Source organism: Sinocyclocheilus grahami, unplaced genomic scaffold, assembly GCF_001515645.1.
Source record: "Sinocyclocheilus grahami isolate Dianchi unplaced genomic scaffold, SAMN03320097.WGS_v1.1 scaffold131.1, whole genome shotgun sequence".
Classification (NCBI taxonomy): domain Eukaryota; kingdom Metazoa; phylum Chordata; class Actinopteri; order Cypriniformes; family Cyprinidae; genus Sinocyclocheilus; species Sinocyclocheilus grahami.
The window spans coordinates 1,538,839-1,558,982 of NW_015505310.1; the positions used below are offsets into that span (position 1 = coordinate 1,538,839).

The window sequence follows — 20,144 nt, forward strand, 5'->3', positions numbered from 1 at the left end:
ATATCGCGTCTAGACTTGCGCTAGTAAGCGCGTGCGTGTGTGGTCGTAGAGACAAGACGCTGGTATTTACGACACCGGTTGACGTGGACCGTCCGTCACCACCGCAATGGCGGATGCTGTAGGGGAAGTGCTTGAAGGCAGCTGGTAAGAAAACACAGCTGATACATAAGACATACATACATACAGAACGGTACACGGTTCGCAGACTGATATTGTTATTGGAATTTGAAGTCCGTTAAAGAAAGACTATTAATGTTGTAGCTTTTTTTTGAGTGGCAGGTAGACGGCGATGCTGTGCTGAACAGCTAGTCTGACTAGCCAAAGCAGCCAGTGTATTGTTTGGAGACTCCAGCTGTTTGACATTGTCATTTTATTCATATTGTGATCTGTATAATACGCATTTTAAGCGATAAAACGTCTTAGTAGTTTTAGTAGAAGTTGGCTGTTAAAACAGCTTTTGCTAGACGTTCGCGTAGCTTTGCACACAGTAGAGTTGTGATGATTATGATACAATCTTAGCTTTCATTACCACTTCACTATGGCCAAGATTTTCCCCACTAATGTAGTAACGTGTAGTTCGTGTTTACGCTTCTCGGCCTTTGTTAAAAGTGTGAATTCTTCTGTTTAGCTGTGCAAGACATCTTTACTAGTTATGGTGGTTTTCTGAAACTCTGTGATCACGTAACTGTTCAGACTGAAACAGCATTACTGACTTTTTTGAGTTGTTCTCGAAATAATGACAGGAATCATAGTTTTAATTATCTACAGAAATATCAAAATTGAATGGTGGATTACTTTACTGTGATATTTGTTATTGTATATAACGAAATATATATTTTAATACACTTTGTAGTGATTCCTTCGAGGACTGTTCCAGTTATGTCTTGAACAGGAAAGTTGAATCAAGTATTGTCATCAGAGACTCCTCCTAGGTTACACATTTTTGAGGAATGAATGAGTATGTTTTCTTTTGGCAGCCCAACTAAGCTGACAACTTATTGACGTAATATTTTTTCCTGGTGCTTTATTGCTTAGGCATGTTTTGGCTTAGAAATAAGGTCAGCAGAACTATTCAGAAAAGTATTTTGAATCTTGACGTCTTGAATCTACACAGCCATGTTTTTTACCTGCAAAGCACTCTTTTTCCTCATAATCTACTAATACAATTATAGATTTTTAAACGGTTTGGCAAAAATAGTTTTAATATTAGATTTTAAGTTTAGTGGTTCTTCTACAATGTCAATGAATATCGGTGCACACATAGAAATCACAAAGACGCACCTCTTTTTGTGAGCATTTGTGTCCTCTTCCTCTTCTGCTGAATATGGACCTTCCTGTTTTCACAGACAATGACCACAAAGACAAATGATCCCGTAGGAGAGATAAGTGGACCAAAGTGTGAGGGTGACGTATATTTCAGTCTGTAATATCAAAGTCCATTACCTCAGATAGCGCTTTACATGTTCTTTAGCTCCTGATTCCTATGTCATTATTAAGGCATTTAGCCAAAATATCTGGATGTGGCAACTTGCATTTTTCTCACCCCAGTTTGGAATGCTTGGTATGGCTGGTTGTTCGACAGCTTTGATCTTATTTCCTAAGAGTATGTCAGGAACTTAGAATGACAGTGAAACCCATCATCTAATCATCAATAATCAGCTTAATTTGTGTTTCTTGATGTATTTAACTAATTCCATTGATGTAAATAAATGTCACCATGGTGATGCTGTCAGGGTGGATCACAGATTATTAGAAATTGCGAAAATGTGTTGGAATAATCAGTTGAATGGGTAGAAAAATATACAAAAAAAAGAATTACTAAATAAATAAATAAAAGAAAGAAAAACAGTTTGTCTTTATACACATTAAATGTTTGGTGTTTTGTAATTGTTAATTATTGCTCTGAAAAAAAGTTTATTTTGTAATTTGTCATGTGTGTTTTAGCAGCAGCTGTTGTGTCCATGAAAGAATCAGAGCATTTGTGATGTGTTTGAATGAGTGATGCACGTTGTTTGATTCCAGAACAGTTGTTTTCTGCAGTAGTGTGTGTGTGTGTGTCAGATTTTTTTTTTCATGGCGGTATAGCAGATGGTAAAGAGGCCTCAGAGGATTTCTTTCTGTTTTACCTCAGCTAAAAATGCAATTTAGTGCAAGTCGAGTGCTTTTTTTCTCTCTTTAAAATCCTCATGCCAAGTTCTTAGCTTGTTTTGCTAGTGTCTAGACCGTTTGAGTTTGTAGTATCTTTGAGAGAAACCCTGGAGGAGAGTGGAGTGCTGAAGAGCAGTGCAGAATGCATGAGCATTTGATCAAGCTGCACCCCCTTTGACTGAATATTGCACTTGAATTCTTAATAATGCGTGTTCATTGCACAGCCATGTCACCTGGTGTGCACAAACACACCTTATTTGTTGTGGCAATATGAATTTCTGTATAGCTGCTCGGCATATTGCTCATAAATGATTCATGTCACCGTCTGTTCACACTGGATGCTTTTTGCTATCTGCCTAAGCTATTTTTTAAATTGTTTATGCACAAAGTCAGACAGATAGTTCTTATTCTTATTTAATAATACCCCCCCCCCCACCATCTCTGACAACCAGTTGCAGTACAAACAGTGGTCATTCACCTGAAAAATACACATTTTGCATGTGGTGATAACGACAGTTCAAATAGATTGCTGCTTTTAATCGAATATGTTGCGCTGATTTTTTTCTTTTGCGCTGAGTTCTTTATTTACTAAATTTCTCCAACATCGACTAAGGGATTAAGATATGATCTGCACTTACCCAAATTTCTTTCCCTCTTAATTCTGGTACTGGTTAATTAGAACATGTTGCAGTATTCGTAATACACACTTTATATTAACAGAATTTGTCATTTTAATGTACACTACCGTTAAAATGTTTGAGGTCAGAGAAGAAATTAATAATTTTATTTAGTAAGGGTGCATTAAATTGACATTTATAATGTGACAATATAAATGAAAAATAAATGCTGTCTTTGTGAACTCTTTATTCATCAAAAATCCTGAAAACTGTTTTGCGGTTTCCTCAAAAATATTAAGCAGCACAGCTGTTTTCAATATTGATAATAATAGAAATAGTAATGTTGCTTGAGTCTCAAATCGGCATATTAGAGTGATATTGTGACAATGCAGAATTAAAAAATGGCTACTGAAAATTCAGCTTTGCCAAGACGGAAATAAATTAAATTTAGCTTTATAAAAAAAAAAAAGAAAAAAAGAAAGAAATATTCACAATATTACTGTTTTTATATAGGGCTGAACGATTTTGGAAAAGAATCTAATTGCGATATTTTTTTTTTTTGACCAAGATTGCGATTTTAATATGCAATTATTTTTTAAAGCTCTTTATGTTCTGTATTCAACAAAGACGAGCTATAAATCATTGTATAGTATGGCCAACACAATATTAGATAGATTAAACATAAATGTTCTTTTCTGTAGGCCAGGCCTATATGTTACGATGAAATTAGGTGATGCGTGAATTGATATGAATGACATTTTTATTTAACAACTACAATCACAATATATTGACTGATTTGTTGAACTTCCAACCTTGTTAGCATGTAATAATTATGACAACATAAAGCACTGACAAATAAGCCTGGTGTAAACATTAATATGAAAGTCAATAACAAAGCACACACACTAAAGTAGATTGCAGAAATATAAAAACAAATCTGATGCTTTACCACACTACTTTAGCTAATTCAAAGGATTATGCGATTGCAATTAATCGTTCAACCCTATTTTTATAGTATTTTGATTAAATACACACAGCCTTGGTGATAATGAGGTTTTTTCCAGTGTAGAATAATGTAGAAATTTACTAAAAAAAATGTTTTGTTAGTGTTTCGTAGTTCTGTGTAGGTAAAGCAAACCATTTGCATTTACACTTGCATAAGGTTAGAATCTGTCCTTGACTTCTAAATGTAGTTTGAGTGATTTGAGCACAGTGTCGTGTGTATTTATTGTGTGTGTGTTTTCTGAAGGACTCGTGATCTGGCTGACGCACTTGACTCAGCAGAATGTGATCTGGACAGTAACCAGGATGGTGTTATCCAGGTCCAAAACCTACCCCCACAACAGCGGGCCAAGTTATGGATGGTAGGTATAGTGTGTGTGTGTTTGTGTGTGTTTGTGTGTGTTTGTGTGTGTTTGTGTGTGTTTGTGTGTGTTTGTGTGTGTTTGTGTGTGTTTGTGTGTGTTTGTGTGTGTTTGTGTGTGTTTGTGTGTGTTTGTGTGTGTTTGTGTGTGTTTGTGTGTGTTTGTGTGTGTTTGTGTGTGTTTGTGTGTGTTTGTGTGTGTTTGTGTGTGTTTGTGTGTGTTTGTGTGTGTTTGTGTGTGTTTGTGTGTGTTTGTGTGTGTTTGTGTGTGTTTGTGTGTGTTTGTGTGTGTGTGTGTGTGTGTGTGTGTGTGTGTGTGTGTGTGTTTGTTTGTTTGTTTGTGTGTTTGTGTGTTTGTGTGTGTTTGAAGATAAAATGGCTTTACTAATCAGCCTGTGTAGCATCATGTGAAAATATAGAATTTCTGGATTATGAAAAAGCTTTGAAAAGATTGTACATGCTGCGTGTTGATGAGAGAGACAGAAAAAACATTCATGCTTATGACAGAGTACATAAGAGATCCATGCAGAGCTTGTTTTAAAGGGTTTGCTTTAGGGTCAACGGGTCCCGAAGGGCTTTAGGGAGCCTCTGTATCGATTAGATGGCCATTAAGGAAAGTGTAGTAGATAAAATGGCTTTACTAATCAGCCTGTGTAGCATCATGTGAAAATATAGAATTTCTGGATTATGAAAAAGCTTTGAAAAGATTGTACATGCTGCGTGTTGATGAGAGAGACAGAAAAAGCATTCATGCTTATGACAGAGTACATAAGAGATCCATGCAGAGCTTTGTTTTAAAGGGTTTGCTTTAGGGTCAACGGGTCCCGAAGGGCTTTAGGGAGCCTCTGTATCGATTAGATGGCCATTAAGGAAAGTGTAGTAGGCTTAAAGTGTAGGACCCTTTAAACGTACACATCATGGAGATGGCATTAGCTTACAGTATATCTCACAGTGTACTTTAGGAGGAACTGCAGTTGCTTTCATTGTGTTCCCTTTCCCATACTTTTTCCCCCCTAATTTTTTCCTAAGTTTTAGTTTCTGGCTCTGACGTTGAACGTGTCTGTGTTAACAGATTGCTTTGAACGTGTCTGGTAAAGGAGATAGTCTGTCCTCATGGGATGGGGCTTTGGACCTACCAGAACAGACGCTCATTCACAGCCGCAGTCAGCAGATCATTGGTGAATAACCTTTGCACACCTCACCTCATTTTCATTGTGCCATTTATGTGTAGTAATGCACTACACATTTATAGCATATATGTTCTATGAATGTGGAGTCAGACACTCTACATTATAAGCCCACTGGTTATTCAAACCATCGTGTGACATTGTGCATTCCACACACATTTATCTGTTGGCAAGACTTTCCGTTTGTTTGTGTACTTATGCAGTTTTAAAACACATTTACTGCAGGTATGAGTTTAATTATAAAACATGTCTTGAAACTAAACTAGCAAATTATTTTTGGATCAGGAGTACCTTCCTTATCTGTTAAGACATATTATTTTGATGTAATGCATTTAGGCATTTTGTATAAAGAAGCTTCTTTGGAGAATTTTAGTGATGTGTTTAAAGTCTGCATGAAATTTTAACTGTTATGTAAGGCATGGTACAGATACTATTATGAATTATTCATGTATATTTCTTTGGCCTCATAAAATATCATAAGTCAGTCTTCCAGGGAAAGCTACAGATCTCTGGTGACATGCTGGATTTCTCCAGTCATGTAAACTACTTATAGTAGATCACCCCTTCACAATCGACTACAAACTCTCATTCATTTTTGTGTGCAATGCCCACATCTCAAAATCCAATCAGTTTTTCCCCCTGCTTTTTTATGATCTGTTACATTCAAATATATGTCACAATACAGAATGAAAGATCTGCCGATCATTGCGACTTACTTTATATTTTGGATTTTCTGGATAAATTATTTAGTTAGTCATTTAATTAGTTTGTTTTTCCACCTCGGCCTTTCTGTAAAAATAGATGACATGGCAAGAACAGGGCATCAGGCAAAATGCTGCTACTTGTACAAAAGCCGTAGCATACAGTGTTGTGTCATCAGCTTTATAAAAACTCAAAGAGCTCAAATGCAAACTGCCAGCTTTCATTTTCATTTACACTTAAAGAAATAAATAATGCTTTTGACAATTTTTTAATGGATGTACACTGAAATTAAGCCTCATACGAGTATTTAAGAAAAAATGGTTCTATTACATGATCAGTCATGTCTTACAAGTTAATAAACCAACAGCACTATCTTGGAAGGATGCTCCCCGAGTCATGATAAATCCCACACATTCCACGCAAGTTCTGTGTGCAAACCCATTATCTTAAACGATATACTAGGGAAAAATATGAAATAATGGGATTTTTTTTTTGCATCTAGATGAGCTAGGGTTACCAGTGGAGGAAGGGCGGGACCTGGTATCAGATGTGGAGTCAGTGATCACCTTTTACTGCAAGTCCAGAAATGTCACCTTTACTCCAGATCTTAGTTGGCCACACATCCTCAAACCACTCCTGGGTTTACAGCTGTCCCGCAAAGACCTCTACAACTGCTTCTACGCCATCATGAATAAATACATCCCACGGTAGGGGTGTTCATACGTCTGTGTGTTTTTCTCTACTTTAAAAAACAAACAAATTATAAAACCCCCAAATTACCTCAAAACCAATTTTGAAAAAACCCCCAAAACTAGTTTTTTTCCCCAAACTTGGTTTTGAGGTCATTTGATCAAAAGTAAAAAAAAATAGATTAATTAATAAATAATAATAATAATTATAATGAAATGTTGCAGATAATGTAGCAAATATGAATCCTTGAAATGATTTAAACAAAGAAAGTTTCAGTTTGGTTAAATGCTGCTGAATGCCACTTCTTCAGAAGTTTTCTGTGGCCAAAAAGGTCAATTGAGACAATGTTAGGTTGGCAGAGGGTGAACATGCAGGCTTTATATATCAGTTTTCTTGATATAGGGTCATATTATTTACCTTTTGCAGAGACTGTGTTGCGAAGGGAAGACCATTTCACCTCTTCAGACTCCTGCTGCAGTACCATGAGCCTGAATTATGCTCATTCCTGGACACAAAAAAGATCACTCCTGATTTCTACGCCATCAACTGGGTCAGTCGATCTCTGGCCTGTTTGAATATTTTATAAAGTATTTGGCTTAGTACAGGGGTGTCCAATCCTGCTCCAACTTGCCACAACACATCTTCCTAGAAGTTATTAAGACCTTGAATAGCTGGTTCAGGTGTGTTTGATTGAGGGTTGAAGCTTTTATTCTGCTGGACAGTGGCCCTCCAGGAGCAGGATTGGAAACCCCTGGCTTAGTATATAAATTATACTTAACTTATACACACTATGGATCAATTCTGAAAAAGTGTTATGGTCATTTTCCTAAAATGAATCAAATAAGGCCGTTTACACTAGCGTTACAACAGTGTTTTAAAATGAAAACGATCCTCGTCTGCACTGGCGTTTTTACTGCGTTTCAGAATGGGGAATCTACCTATACATATCTATGGGTACAACAATGAGCATGATGTTATCGTTTACACGGTTGTCAAGGATATGCAGAGAGAATGTGGGCAGCCACGCCATCATTTTCAAAAGTCTCCGTTTGGTCCGTTTACACTGAAAAGCAACCCTGGAGTTTTCAAACTGAAACGGGGTCTGCAGAGTTTTCAAAAGTCTCAGTTTTCGAGGGTTGAAAATGCCGGAGTAGTGTAAACGACAGGCGTAACCGTAGCAAAAGTTATGCGTTTTAAAATGAAAACGATCCTCGTCTGCACTGGCGTTTTTACTGCGTTTCAGAATGGGGAATCTACCTATACATATCTATGGGTACAACAATGAGCATGATGTTATCGTTTACACGGTTGTCAAGGATATGCAGAGAGAATGTGGGCAGCCACGCCATCATTTTCAAAAGTCTCCGTTTGGTCCGTTTACACTGAAAAGCAACCCTGGAGTTTTCAAACTGAAACGGGGTCTGCAGAGTTTTCAAAAGTCTCAGTTTTCGAGGGTTGAAAATGCCGGAGTAGTGTAAACGACAGGCGTAACCGTAGCAAAAGTTATGCGTTTTAAAATGAAAACGCGCTAGTGTAAACGTAGCCTAAATTACTTGCAGCTGTATGCTAAAGAATCTTTAAAAAAAAAAAATGTTTTATTGTCTCCTGCAGCTGGGCAGTCTCTTTTCTAGCAGCTGTCTCCCTGAGGTGTCACAGGTCTTATGGGATGTTTATCTCCAACAGACTGACCCTTTTCTCATCTTCTTCCTCATGCTCATCATCCTTGTCAATGCCAAGTATGTGACAGTTCAGACTGTTCAGTGAACTTAACTGATTAATGAACTGCACCAAAGCAGTTTTACTTTCTTGTTTATGAGATCAAGCAAAAACATGTTTTTCTTTGTTTTCTAATGTCCAGAGATGGCATCTTTATCCATGAAGGACAAAGCAAAGAGGAAATTATCAGTAAATTCTTTCATGCATTATTTATATAAAACAAATACATTACAAAAATCTGTTGCATTGTCCTGTATGACCAAAGTGAACAGCTGTAATTCTTTTTTTCCTTTTTCCCAGGTAAGCTGATGCATTCACCAGAATTCCTAGATGTAGAGGACCTTGAAGACTTGTTTTCTTTAGCACAGTATTACAACAGCAAGACGCCTCTATCACTTAGAAAGGTAAGCATTATGTCTGTGCTTTTTGGGCTGCATATTACCAACTTCCTCTCAATATGATGCACATCACAATAACAGTTTAGCAGGTATCACATGCTCAATTATCTGGTTTATGTGTGTGCAGGAGAACCATAATTTGTTTGGCAGCAGTCTGGTGGCTCTGAAGGAAGAAGACATGGACCTGAGTCAGGCTCTCTGTTTGCCTGTATCAGTCCCTGAGATCCTGCAAGCCAACCAGCTACAACCTGTGAGTTCCCACTCTCCAAGATAACGGTCCAAGACATCTCCACATCATCTTTCATATTTATTAATGTTGATGATCAGGGCTCAAAATTAAAGGGGTAGTTCACCTAGAATTGTTTTTCATTTACTCGCCCTCATAATCTTTGTAAACCAATAAGACTTTGTTCATGTTCAGTACAAGTGGAGATATTCTTAATGTTATCTCGCTATTTGTCAAAAAGCATTGTAAAAGTAATCCATACAAGTCAAATGGTTTAATACAAGGAGACAACAATGTTTTTTTTTTTTTTAGCACATTTACAATATTTTAAGTCAAGCACACACTTTTGAGCTTCTGGCCACCATATTTTATGTGCTCAATGTATGTAAATTGCAAATAAAATTAATAAATAAATAAATAAAAACCGTACAATTTACACTATCCGACCTTGAAAAACAAATCTTTTATGACAAACATATTTCTATTTTATGACACCCATGCACAAGGAGCGCATGGTGAAGAGTTTCACCATGTGATGCCCTATTTCCAGTGATGTTATTCCTATTTAAATGTATGTTTTTGTGATTTGCATTCTGTTTAGGAGGGCGTGAGGTTTTTTGTAGTCGACTGCCGTCCTGCTGAGCAGTACAATTCTGGTCACCTCTCCACTGCCTTTCACCTGGACTCTGACCTGGTAAGAATTTTTGCAAGCATTTGTTCATAATTGTTCTAATAGAGATTGATTTCCTTTGGATCCACTTTGTTTCCTCAAAAATACAATTTTTAATATGTGTAGCTGCCTCACAGAGTACACAGCTCTATGCACCTCTGTGTCCTTGACCCGTAAAACTGTAATGATATGGTATTGATTCACAGATGCTTCATAATCCCTCTGAGTTTGCCCTGTCAGTGAAGTCTCTTCTGGAGGCACAGAAGCAGTCTCTGGAATCAGGCTCTGTGGCAAGCGGAGAGCATCTGTGCTTCATGGGCAGTGGACGTGAAGAAGAGGACATGTACATGAACATGGTGCTTGCCCACTTTCTACAGGTCAGACCTGCATCTGCTGCTACACATTGAATTGTGCGGATTATTATTGAAAGCATTTCACAACTGTTAAGAATGTAAGTGGTAAATCAAAATTTTTTTTGGTCTAGAAAAATAAAGAGTTTGTGAGCATAGCAAAAGGTGGATTTATGGGTAAGTTCTGTTTTCAGTTGCAAAATTAATAACACTTGATCACCTAAGCATTATACTGTCTGACCAAATTTGAGACAAAATGCAATCAAATATAAATAATGAAATAAATGTAATGTATTCCGATACAAAAATAATGTGATCAACAGGGTTTACACAGTGACAGCAGCAGTTAAATTGTGCTGATGAAACTGAGACTAATTTATTTTTCTTTAATGCTCAGCATTGCAGCAACACCTGGCAGATATTAATGTTGAAGGGCCGGATAATGTTTATGTTCACTGGATTGTGAGCACCTCAGGATCCCACAGCAGCCTCAGCTCAGCTGACGTGAGTCCTTAGTGTGTGTGTGTGTGTGTGTGATGCACTTTACATGTATTAAGAGTACTACTCCGCATGTAGCCTTCAAACCATGCTTTTGTGGCCCATGTTCTCATCAATTTTCTCAATCCATTTTTAACAGCTGTTCTGTGTGTTTTAAAGCCTTAAAGTCTTAGTCCGTCCTTCCACAATATAAAGGTTTTAAATCGGAGCAGAAAATCTTAAATTCATAAGTTATTTTGCATGCATTGCAACAAAAGGAATATCTTTCTCAGTATTTTTGCTTTCCAATGCAAATATCTAAACATCCTAAAATCAAGATAAATTTACTTGAGATGTAAATGTAAAATTAAAAAACTGAAATTATTTCAGTTTATGCTTAAAACAAAAACAAATGTCTTTCAATCGGGTTTATGAAAACTGTACTTTTCTGTAAAATGAATTAAAAGGTAAAGGAAATCGGGTGAGGTGTTGCTAATTCAACTCGCTGTCTTCACTAAACATTTACATTTAGAGAACATATTGATGCATTGTGTTCCCTTCAATTGATTCCTTACATTTTCTTTACCTAAAAAGGTCTTAAAAAGTTGTGAACGTCTTAAATTTACCTTTATAAAACACTGTTTTAAATGTATTTTTGGTACCTCTCGGAAGCTTTATCCACCTTATTTTTAATGTGAGAGCAGTGCCATTTTTATCTTGAATGTGGAAGGTGTCCTTTGTCGTTTGCTTACCAGTATTGCTAATATTAAACACATTGGTTTGAAGCTCATTGGATTGTTGTACTTTATTCTTCTAGTTCTTTACCTATAGTTGATAATGAAGTCTTGGCACATTCACAGGAAATATCTTATTTCCGCATTTGAAAAATAAGGTGGATACATGTAGCATATTTCTTACATTTTCTGGGTGGCGTGTAGTGCCATCTTGTGGACATTGTAAGTTAAGCAAGCCATTAAATGCTTCAACTTCCATTGAGATAAGCAAATACCTCTTTAGTTTTGGATTAATTAACTTCCAGTGTTAATTCAGCCCATCTCTTATATTGATACAGGGGGAACTGAACAGCACAGATGGAAAAGGAGTTAAATCGCTTGTCAACAAAATGACCTTTGCACTCAAATCAAAGTCAGTTAATGTAAAAGAGAAGGTGATCAGCTTCATTGAAAACACTTCCACGCCGGTGGACAGGTGAGCATCTTTAATTGTCTTTGCACAGGACAGACATTCTTTCACATTTTTTCTTTCCAGATATGTCTTCCATTAATTAAAAAAGAACATTTGAGGGCTGTTTAATGTTCAGGGACCAGTTGCAAAACCTTTTTTGCCTCTAGACTGTCTCCGACACACATTTTTATATATATTAAAAAAAAAATATATATATATATATAAAATGCAGAGGAATTTATTAAAAATTATTAATTCGCTGACGTCTTTCTGTTTTAATCATCCTCCCGACCTATGCCCTGTTATTTCACACTAGAATGTCTTTCAGTCTACCCTGGCCAGACAAGGGAATACTGGATCGGTAAGACTTCATTAATGTTTGTCTGTGCCCCACCAGCGTTCATCCAGTTTTTGTAACATGCCCTCTCAAGGTGGCGCTGTCAGCTTTAGCTCATTGTAGGGGTTTTTAAAACCCCTATTAAATGGCACACTCATGTATGCTCTAACACCATATGCATCTGCATCACCTGCATCTATAGTACAGATATCCTTGTCATTCTTTTGAATTTCCTGTTTCCTGCTAAAATTCTTTCGAGAATGCTGTCAGAGTAGAGTATCATTGTAGAAATGTCTACTTTGTCATCCACTACCAGACATTCACACGCACGTGTAGTAGAATTCACAAACACCACTCGGAATGGTGGAAGCTGTGAACCACACAGGTCTTGTCACTTTCTGACAGCGCTGGCTGTTTTGAAACATTTGCCACTTTGTGCCTTTCTTTGTTTTACACCAGCAGTTTCTGTCTCCGCAGTCTGAAGTCTGATCTCTGCTGTCTGGGTCCTCTTATATGTTCTTAACTTGTGTGGAGAGAGACCACATCCTTCATTGGTTTTATACAGATTTGATCACAGCTGTGGAAGACTGGGACAGTTGTGATTAAGTGTTAAAGTAAAATGGACTCAAAATATTCACTTTTGTGAAGTGCCTGGCCTTCCACACTGTGATTCTCATCTCTGGTAAAATGCAAACTTGTTAACTTGCCTTTCTTCCAACTAACAGTACTCACCTTTCTAATCCTAGAGGGCACCTCATCTCACTGCCATGCTCTTAGAATGCCTGTATTAAGACAAGGAAAACAGTGTTGGTGTGAAGGACATACCTTTATTCTTCTAGTGGGTCTTGTAAGTGCATATGGTGCTTTTTTCTTATATCCTTCAGGCACATAAGCAGCAGTGATCGGGTGGGGAAGCCATACAGGGGTGTGAAGCCTGTCTTCAGCATTGGTGATGAGGAAGAGTATGATACAGGTAAATACACCGATTTAACCAGCCTGGAGATCTCAACTTGCAGTTTCCTGCAGAGTTGGCTTATACACACTTGTACCAGTGGTGTTATCGTTATATATATATATATATATATATATATGTATGTATATGTATATATATATTTATTTATTTATTTTTTGGTCATTGAAATTAAGCTGTAATAAAATATGAAAAACTTAAACTTGCGAATCTTAAATGAATAAATAGAAATGTTGCTGTGGCAAATAACAGAAATAAGCTTAAGTTGAAGTAGTAAACTAAAACTACGTTAAAGCTAAGCAGAAATATAAAAGACAAAAGACGATTAAAAAACAAACAAAAATAAAATCATATTTAAAAATATGAATGAATACTACTATATAATAAATGCTAAAATAACACTGATCTGAACCAGTTAATCAAGGTCTTCGGGGTTTAGGTGCAGAGGCAAGTTTGAGTATCCTTGTCTGATATAATTAAGATAATATATTCAAAACACTTCTGTTTTATTTATTCACTTCTGTTTACATTTAATTTTAGAATTTTGTTATTAATTTTTTTTATTAAATTTTTTTTTATGTGGTCATTAAGTTTTGGTGTGAACTTTTGGTCACAATTGTTGTTCAAAAGCCTTTTTTTCTTTTTTTGGAACAAAAGTAGAAATTAAAAGAAAAAAGGTGACCATTTTCACCTTAAAAAAAAAAAAAGAATCCCATATACTAGATTCATATAACTAGATATTTAGAAATTCAGCATTGGTACACTTCATCATCTCATCTGTGTCTCTGTGTTTTTATTTAATGCTTTTCTTATTTCCTTCCCTCTTTTCAGATGAGATTGACAGCTCATCAATATCAGATGATGACAGGAAAGAGATTGTCAATATTCAGACTTGGATCAACAAACCAGATGTGAAGCACCATATTCCATGCAATGAAGTTAAGGAGACTGGACACATGTTCCCAAGGTGAAGCTACCTGTCTGAACATACAACCATGGAATTAGCCCTCTAAGAATTCCACTAAAAAAAAATAAAAATAATAATAATTAAAATTAATAAAAAAAATTAACATAAGTTATAATTTATGTTAGCCAATGTAGTCAGTAAAATAATACTGTTGCATGTGAAAAACGGTAATGTTATGATACTTCCGCCCGTCAGATGGGCCATCCCAGCTGGTGGATGGTGGGTTGAGTATCCACCTTTTTCTTCAACGTGGGAAGTAAGCCTATGGGAAAGACTTCCGGTTCATTAGCCGCTATAGGGAAATAACAAGAATAACAACGTGCAGTAAACGGTAAAACTGTTTGCACTTTTAGCGTAATTAAGATAATACATTAAAATAATATGGTAAGACACACCAATTTTCAATATCAAGCAGCAAAACAAAGTGGTTTGTACAGTTAAAAATAGCTGGAAGCTAGACCCATAGAATTTACAGATGATGTAAATGTTTTCCCATTTTTACGGGAAGAAAAAGATGGATAGTGGTGGGTAATTCTATTGTTTTATCTTCCACAGCCATCTACTGATCACTGCAACACACATGTACTGTTTGAGAGAGATTGCTGCCCGAAAAGGTTTTGCTTACATCCAATCCAGGCAGGCCCTAAACTCTGTGGTGAAGATCACCTCCAAGAAGAAGCATCCAGAACTTATCACTTTTAAGTTTGGCAACAACAATGCTGCAGGAGTGGAGATAGTGGCTGTGGAGAGGTATGGTAACTGACATCGGGACACCATTGTATTTTTTTATTTTAACTTAATTTCACATGATCTCCTAGTCTCTGTATAAAATAACCAGTGTTATTTTAGTATCAAATTAAATTGGCTCTTGATTTATGCGTTTCAGTTGTCATTTTAATTCGTTTTTCCAAGGTTCTCATTAGCAAGCATTAGTCAATGCATTAACCATAATTAACTATGAGTAATACATTAGTTACCATATTAAGTCATTTGTTATTATTAGTTAATAAAAATAGAACTGTTAATTGTTCATGTTAGCTCAGGTCCATTAAATTCTTTTAACACAGCAATTGTAAATATACCCTTTCCTTTTATTTATTCATATTTTTTTGTTTGTTTTTGTTGTTGTTTAGAAATGGTTAAATTAATAAATGCTCTAGAAATATTTTCATTGTTTGTTTTGACTAATGTTGAAAACTATGGAATGGAATGCTAAACCATTTTGGGGGAAGTCGTGGCCTAATGGTTAGAGAGTCAGACTCGTAACCCAAAGGTTGCGGGTTCGAGTCTCGTACAGGCAGGGATTGTAGGTGGGGGGAGTGAATGTACAGCGCTCACGACTGAGGTGCCCTTGAGCAAGGCACCGAACCCCCAACTGCCCCCCGGGCGCCGCAGCAAAAAATGGCTGCCCACTGCTCCGGGTGTGTGTTCACGGTGTGTGTGTGTGCACTTTGGATGGGATAAATGCAGAGCACTAATTCCTAGTATGGGTCACCATACTTGGCCACATGTCACGTCACTTTCACTTTAAAAAAAAACTTTCACTAATGTAAACCGTTACATTTCTATGGCAAATTGTATCACAAAAATTCATTTTTGAATTCACAAAAAGATATTTAATAGTTTGTTAACTCTAAATCGCTAATAGCTTAACAGTACATACAGATATTTGTACTTTCGATTAAAAACTCAATTAAATTCGATTATTCAGTTTTAAAATTATAATGCTTTACACTTCCTTACTTTTTACTTATTTTAGTCTTATTTTTGTTAACTTTATTCTGATATTTCTTGTTTTCTTTTCTGAAGGTATTTAATCCCAAATGCCGGTGACGCCACTAAAGTCATCAAACAGCAAATCATGAACGTTTTGGATGCTATGGAGAGCTCTTAATGACAGAGACATCAGAGATGCTGCACTCTGGTCATCCAGGAGACAACCACAGCTCCAACCAAAACCGCCTGAAGGGGAAGGAGGGAGTAGAGCATTCCCACACTGTTTTTCGTCATCATCCCCCCCCCCACACCTCCTCCCTGGGCAACACTGGTGTGGAGTTCTGTCATGACTCTTTGGGCACGTTACCATCATGATTGACAGGAGTTCTAAAACTTTGGGCTTGGAGTTGTCAATATGAGAAATGGTTATTTTGTTCATTTTGCTTCGTGATTATGATTTCTGTTTTGAGAACCTGACCTAATTAAGCAAGTTCGATTTATTATCTCTCCTTTATCTGTCTCGAGCCTTAATGAGCTATAGCTTTTTATATGAGTCAAACTGCTCCTCTGGATAAGAATACGGTTGTGGAACCTCAATCAAGGAACTTCATTGCTTTTTATCTGCTTCAGTGTTTGAAGTCACTAATTCTTTAGCCATTTGAAGATGTAAACATCATATATTGCTGCATACTTATGTAACTGAGAAGGGTTTTATGTATTTATCCGAGCAGTGTTTTTACAGCAAACAGATTCACCAGGAGCCTCATCACAGGCATTGAGGTGAATAACTATACTTCATTTTCATATTTGGAAAGTATGCTACCCTACAGGATGCTGCTTGTACAAGTGGTTACACCAGTGTGACACATGCATACTTCCATACAACTTTGCTTCCATACACCTCTGTGCTGATTGACTAAAACTACCTGAAATGGTTAGAATCTTTTGTCAGTTTCTGGTTCCATAAAATTGTTTTGTGATCGCAGCTTTCAAGATTAAAGGGAACTGGTTTGTGAGACAGTTAAAAGTTAAATGGGTCTTCTCTAAGCCAATGGCCAAGTTTACCAGATAATGTATTGAGAACCTGAAGTTTAGGATGCCTACCAGCTTCTATTGGAAATAGCTATTGAGTAATACAAGTATTAAGGTTGAAGCACTCAAAGCCATCAAAACTATATGTATACACAAGTCAAGTGAATGTAAGGAAAACTAAAGGTAACGTCAAGATTAAGGGAGGGTGATACATAACATTTTTTAAACTAGTCCCGTCAGTTTGTCACACTATGCAAGTTCTAAAAATTAAATTTGAAAGTCTTAAAAGAGAATAATATTTCCTTACGTCCCGGACATGAAAGGATAGTCAGAGGATCATGTTCCCAATGCTCAACTTTTTAACCATTGTTTATTGTCTGCTAAACCACATAATGCTATTGATAATATCTCCTATTTAAATAAATCAAAATGTGGTCCGGTCCACCATATCTGACTATTCTGTTAAAATAAAATGATTGTTTTTGTACAACAATACAATCAATGTATTTGTCAATATTTGTTTTATTTTGTTTATATCAAAAGTACACTGCAAAATATTTACAATAATTCCTTAATAGTTTGATAAAGAATGGTTTACTCAGTTGTCACATGAAAGCGTAATAAAAAAATCTGTACAATATTGCCACAACAGGCTAATAGCAAGTATCAAGTGAAGTGGAAATTAAAAAAGAAAATACTGAAGCCACATTACATTGCCAATGTATCAATGTAAGTCACTTTTATACTTTTAGAGGCCAGTAAACAGCATGTCTATGGATTACCACAACTGTCAGAAGCATTCAATACTTAACACACTGCAATGCATTAGTATCAAGAGTGTTTGCAACAAATAAAAGATACAAAGAGGGGTTTACAGTATTACATAAAGGCTACATGACAACATCAGTCTTACACCATGGATGAATAACACTTTCTGTGAGAATAAAGAAAAGAACCATGTGCGATTTGAAATACATACAATCAAAGCTGACATACGTCAACATTTACAAAAAAAAGACATTGTTCAACCGCAAGGAATGACCGTCACAAAGAATACAATTAACACTAAAGCTCCTGCTGAGAGGAAAAGGAAAACAGAAATATACATTTGGTCATGTAACAAAAAAGAAACCCCAAAAGTTCAGAGTGTATTTTGCAAGTAGTAACAATATGTTAGCATTTCTTAAGTGCTTTGTCTCAAGAAACAGTAAGAACGACAATTTAGCAAAGCACCATTTCCCCTCAGCTACAGCTGTTTGCGTTCAATAAAGGGGCTTGAAATGACAACCAGAGCTAAATCCACCAGAAGAAAAATGAAACCATAAAGGACTTTAAGTGCATTTTATCTGCCCATTTAAGTTTAAGTGAACGACTATGAGGCTCACAGTTTTTTTTAATCATCACTTGCAGAGGAAAACTGTGAAACGATCTGGACCAACACCAAGTGTGCTAATATAAACCAGCGCATGAGTGTGTGTGTGCAGTAAATGTGCACTGTTGACATTGTATGTATGTGTATTATTGTGAACTGTGTGATGCACTATGTTCATTCTCCTTCCTCCTTGATACGCTGTTGCTTGTTGCGGCGAGAATCTGGAGCCAGGTCAAAAGAGAAATCGGTCCAGTCGTCTCGTGGAGGAAATGAAATGGTCTGACGAAGAGTGAAACGCACAGCATCGATCACACGTTCGCCTCTGGCTTCGGTAGAGCCCATGCTGACGGTGGATGTCCCGCTAGAGGTGCGCAAGATGTGGGGAGGTGGAGAAAACTCCATGGTCTGTCGATACTCCATGATTCCTTTCCAGATGATGTGCTGGAATTCTGTGGGAATCTTCAGCCTGGACAAGTCCTGTGGATAGATATACCACAGAGCTCATGAATACAGTAGCCACTGCTCTGATCTCTCCGTCAACCCAGACACACTAGAGCGCATATTTTGATATGGATCCCTTGCAGTGAATGGGTGCCGTCAGAATGAGAGTTCAAAATGTTGATTCAAAACATCACAGTAAGCCAAAAATTATCCACACAACTCGTTGACGAAATAAGGTTTTGTGAAAAGCTGCTTGTTTGTAAAAAACAACAACAAATCCATCAAGATGTTTGAACTTTAACAAAATGAGTCCATAATCCTCAATGAAAACATCTTTCCCCTGTTGTCCTCTCAAAATACAGCAAAATATTTGTTTGGAACCATATTCATCTGTTTTAGTGCATGATCTTTGCATATTTCGCTCCTGTTTCAGGAGAGACTTTTTTCTCTCTGTAGTTTCTCTCTCTCTGTATGTACTGCAATAATACGGATAGAGGTTTAAAGTTAAAACGTCTTGATGGATTTATTACAAACATGCAGCTTTTCAGATCACAAAACGTTAACTGAGTAGTGTTGTGGACTATTGTGATGTTTTTAATCAGCTGTATTGAACCCATTCTGACGGCACCCATTCACTGCAGAGGATCCATTTGGTGAGCAAGTTGCTAAATTTCTCAAAATCAGTTGCGATAAAGAAGAAAACCTCATATACATCTTGGATGGCATGAGGGTGAGTCAATTTTCAGCTAATTCTCATTTTTGCATGAATTATACCTTCTAACATGCACCTGCTAAATATATATATATATTTTTTCAAATGAAAACTGATATGAAAAACATTAAGGAGAAAGGCAAATTCCTCACCTCTAAATTGTAGTTCTCAATCTGGTAAATATTGGTCAGTCCTTGGGCTGTGAAATAATCCAAACAGGCTGAGCAGCCCAGCCTCAACAGGAAGCTGAAATTGACAGATTTCAGAAGTTTTAAAACATGATTACAGTAATGCTATAACACTTTCACCTGTGAGCCATTTCAGAGAGACTTACTGTAAGTGTATTTGTGTACCTGGAAATGCTGTTGTCCAAATTTTTGCATGAATTATACCTTCTAACATGCACCTGCTAAATAAATATATATATTTTTTTCAAATGAAAACTGATATGAAAAACATTAAGGAGAAAGGCAAATTCCTCACCTCTAAATTGTAGTTCTCAATCTGGTAAATATTGGTCAGTCCTTGGGCTGTGAAATAATCCAAACAGGCTGAGCAGCCCAGCCTCAACAGGAAGCTGAAATTGACAGATTTCAGAAGTTTTAAAACATGATTACAGTAATGCTATAACACTTTCACCTGTGAGCCATTTCAGAGAGACTTACTGTAAGTGTATTTGTGTACCTGGAAATGCTGTTGTCCATGGGGTAGGGTGGCGGAGGTGTGCAGTGAGAGGGCACCATTTGTAATTGAGGCTGCAGGGGGTTGGTGGGGCTCAGGGCACTCATGTCCGTGTTCATGGGAACAGGGCCGCACATCATGGGAGGGGTCACTGAAGGGAGGGGAAAGGGTTGAGACTGTAATAAAC

The 20,144-nt window shown here is 36.8% G+C and overlaps 2 protein-coding genes across 9 annotated transcripts in view; one reads left to right on the plus strand and one right to left on the minus strand.

The window, feature by feature from the left end:
- On the plus strand, positions 1-17,848 carry LOC107590650 (TBC1 domain family member 23-like). 4 transcript variants are annotated; one of them, XM_016279531.1, is made up of 20 exons: positions 51-144; positions 1,347-1,398; positions 4,015-4,129; positions 5,201-5,306; positions 6,520-6,724; positions 7,134-7,257; positions 8,319-8,443; positions 8,566-8,612; positions 8,724-8,827; positions 8,949-9,071; positions 9,649-9,741; positions 9,924-10,094; positions 10,202-10,244; positions 10,465-10,571; positions 11,617-11,753; positions 12,046-12,090; positions 12,951-13,039; positions 13,868-14,003; positions 14,559-14,753; positions 15,813-17,848. In XM_016279531.1, the coding sequence occupies exons 3-20, from the start codon at positions 4,127-4,129 to the stop codon at positions 15,895-15,897; spliced, it is 1,938 nt and encodes a 645-aa protein (XP_016135017.1). In that variant the 5' UTR covers positions 51-144; positions 1,347-1,398; positions 4,015-4,126; the 3' UTR covers positions 15,898-17,848. The 4 variants fall into 4 exon arrangements, with proteins under 4 accessions (XP_016135015.1, XP_016135014.1, XP_016135016.1 ...); XM_016279529.1 differs by lacking the exon at positions 1,347-1,398 and having other exon boundaries at positions 1-144; positions 10,465-10,572; positions 11,627-11,753; XM_016279528.1 differs by lacking the exon at positions 1,347-1,398 and having other exon boundaries at positions 3-144.
- The window catches only part of LOC107590651 (tumor protein 63-like), a 27,414-nt gene continuing 24,525 nt past the window's right edge, over positions 17,256-20,144 (minus strand). For 2 of the 5 annotated variants that reach the window (XM_016279536.1, XM_016279535.1), the window contains exons 10-12: positions 19,961-20,108; positions 19,760-19,853; positions 17,256-18,600 (exon numbers count right to left, since the gene is read on the minus strand). In XM_016279536.1, the coding sequence (XP_016135022.1) occupies positions 18,298-18,600; positions 19,760-19,853; positions 19,961-20,108 (545 nt within the window). In that variant the 3' untranslated portion in view covers positions 17,256-18,297. Of the gene's footprint in view, positions 18,601-19,759; positions 19,854-19,941 lie in introns of those variants that run through there. The other 3 variants (XM_016279533.1, XM_016279532.1, XM_016279537.1) reach the window with 2 other exon arrangements.

Excerpts from the sequence above, each read along its gene's own strand:
- LOC107590650 (XM_016279528.1), top strand. The coding sequence starts at position 107 with ATGGCGGATGCTGTAGGGGAAGTGCTTGAAGGCAGCTG. Across the intron at positions 7,258-8,318 it reads ATTTCTACGCCATCAACTGG|CTGGGCAGTCTCTTTTCTAG; the intron begins GTCAGTCGATCT and ends TGTCTCCTGCAG. Across the intron at positions 10,095-10,201 it reads TGCTTGCCCACTTTCTACAG|AAAAATAAAGAGTTTGTGAG; the intron begins GTCAGACCTGCA and ends TTTTTGGTCTAG.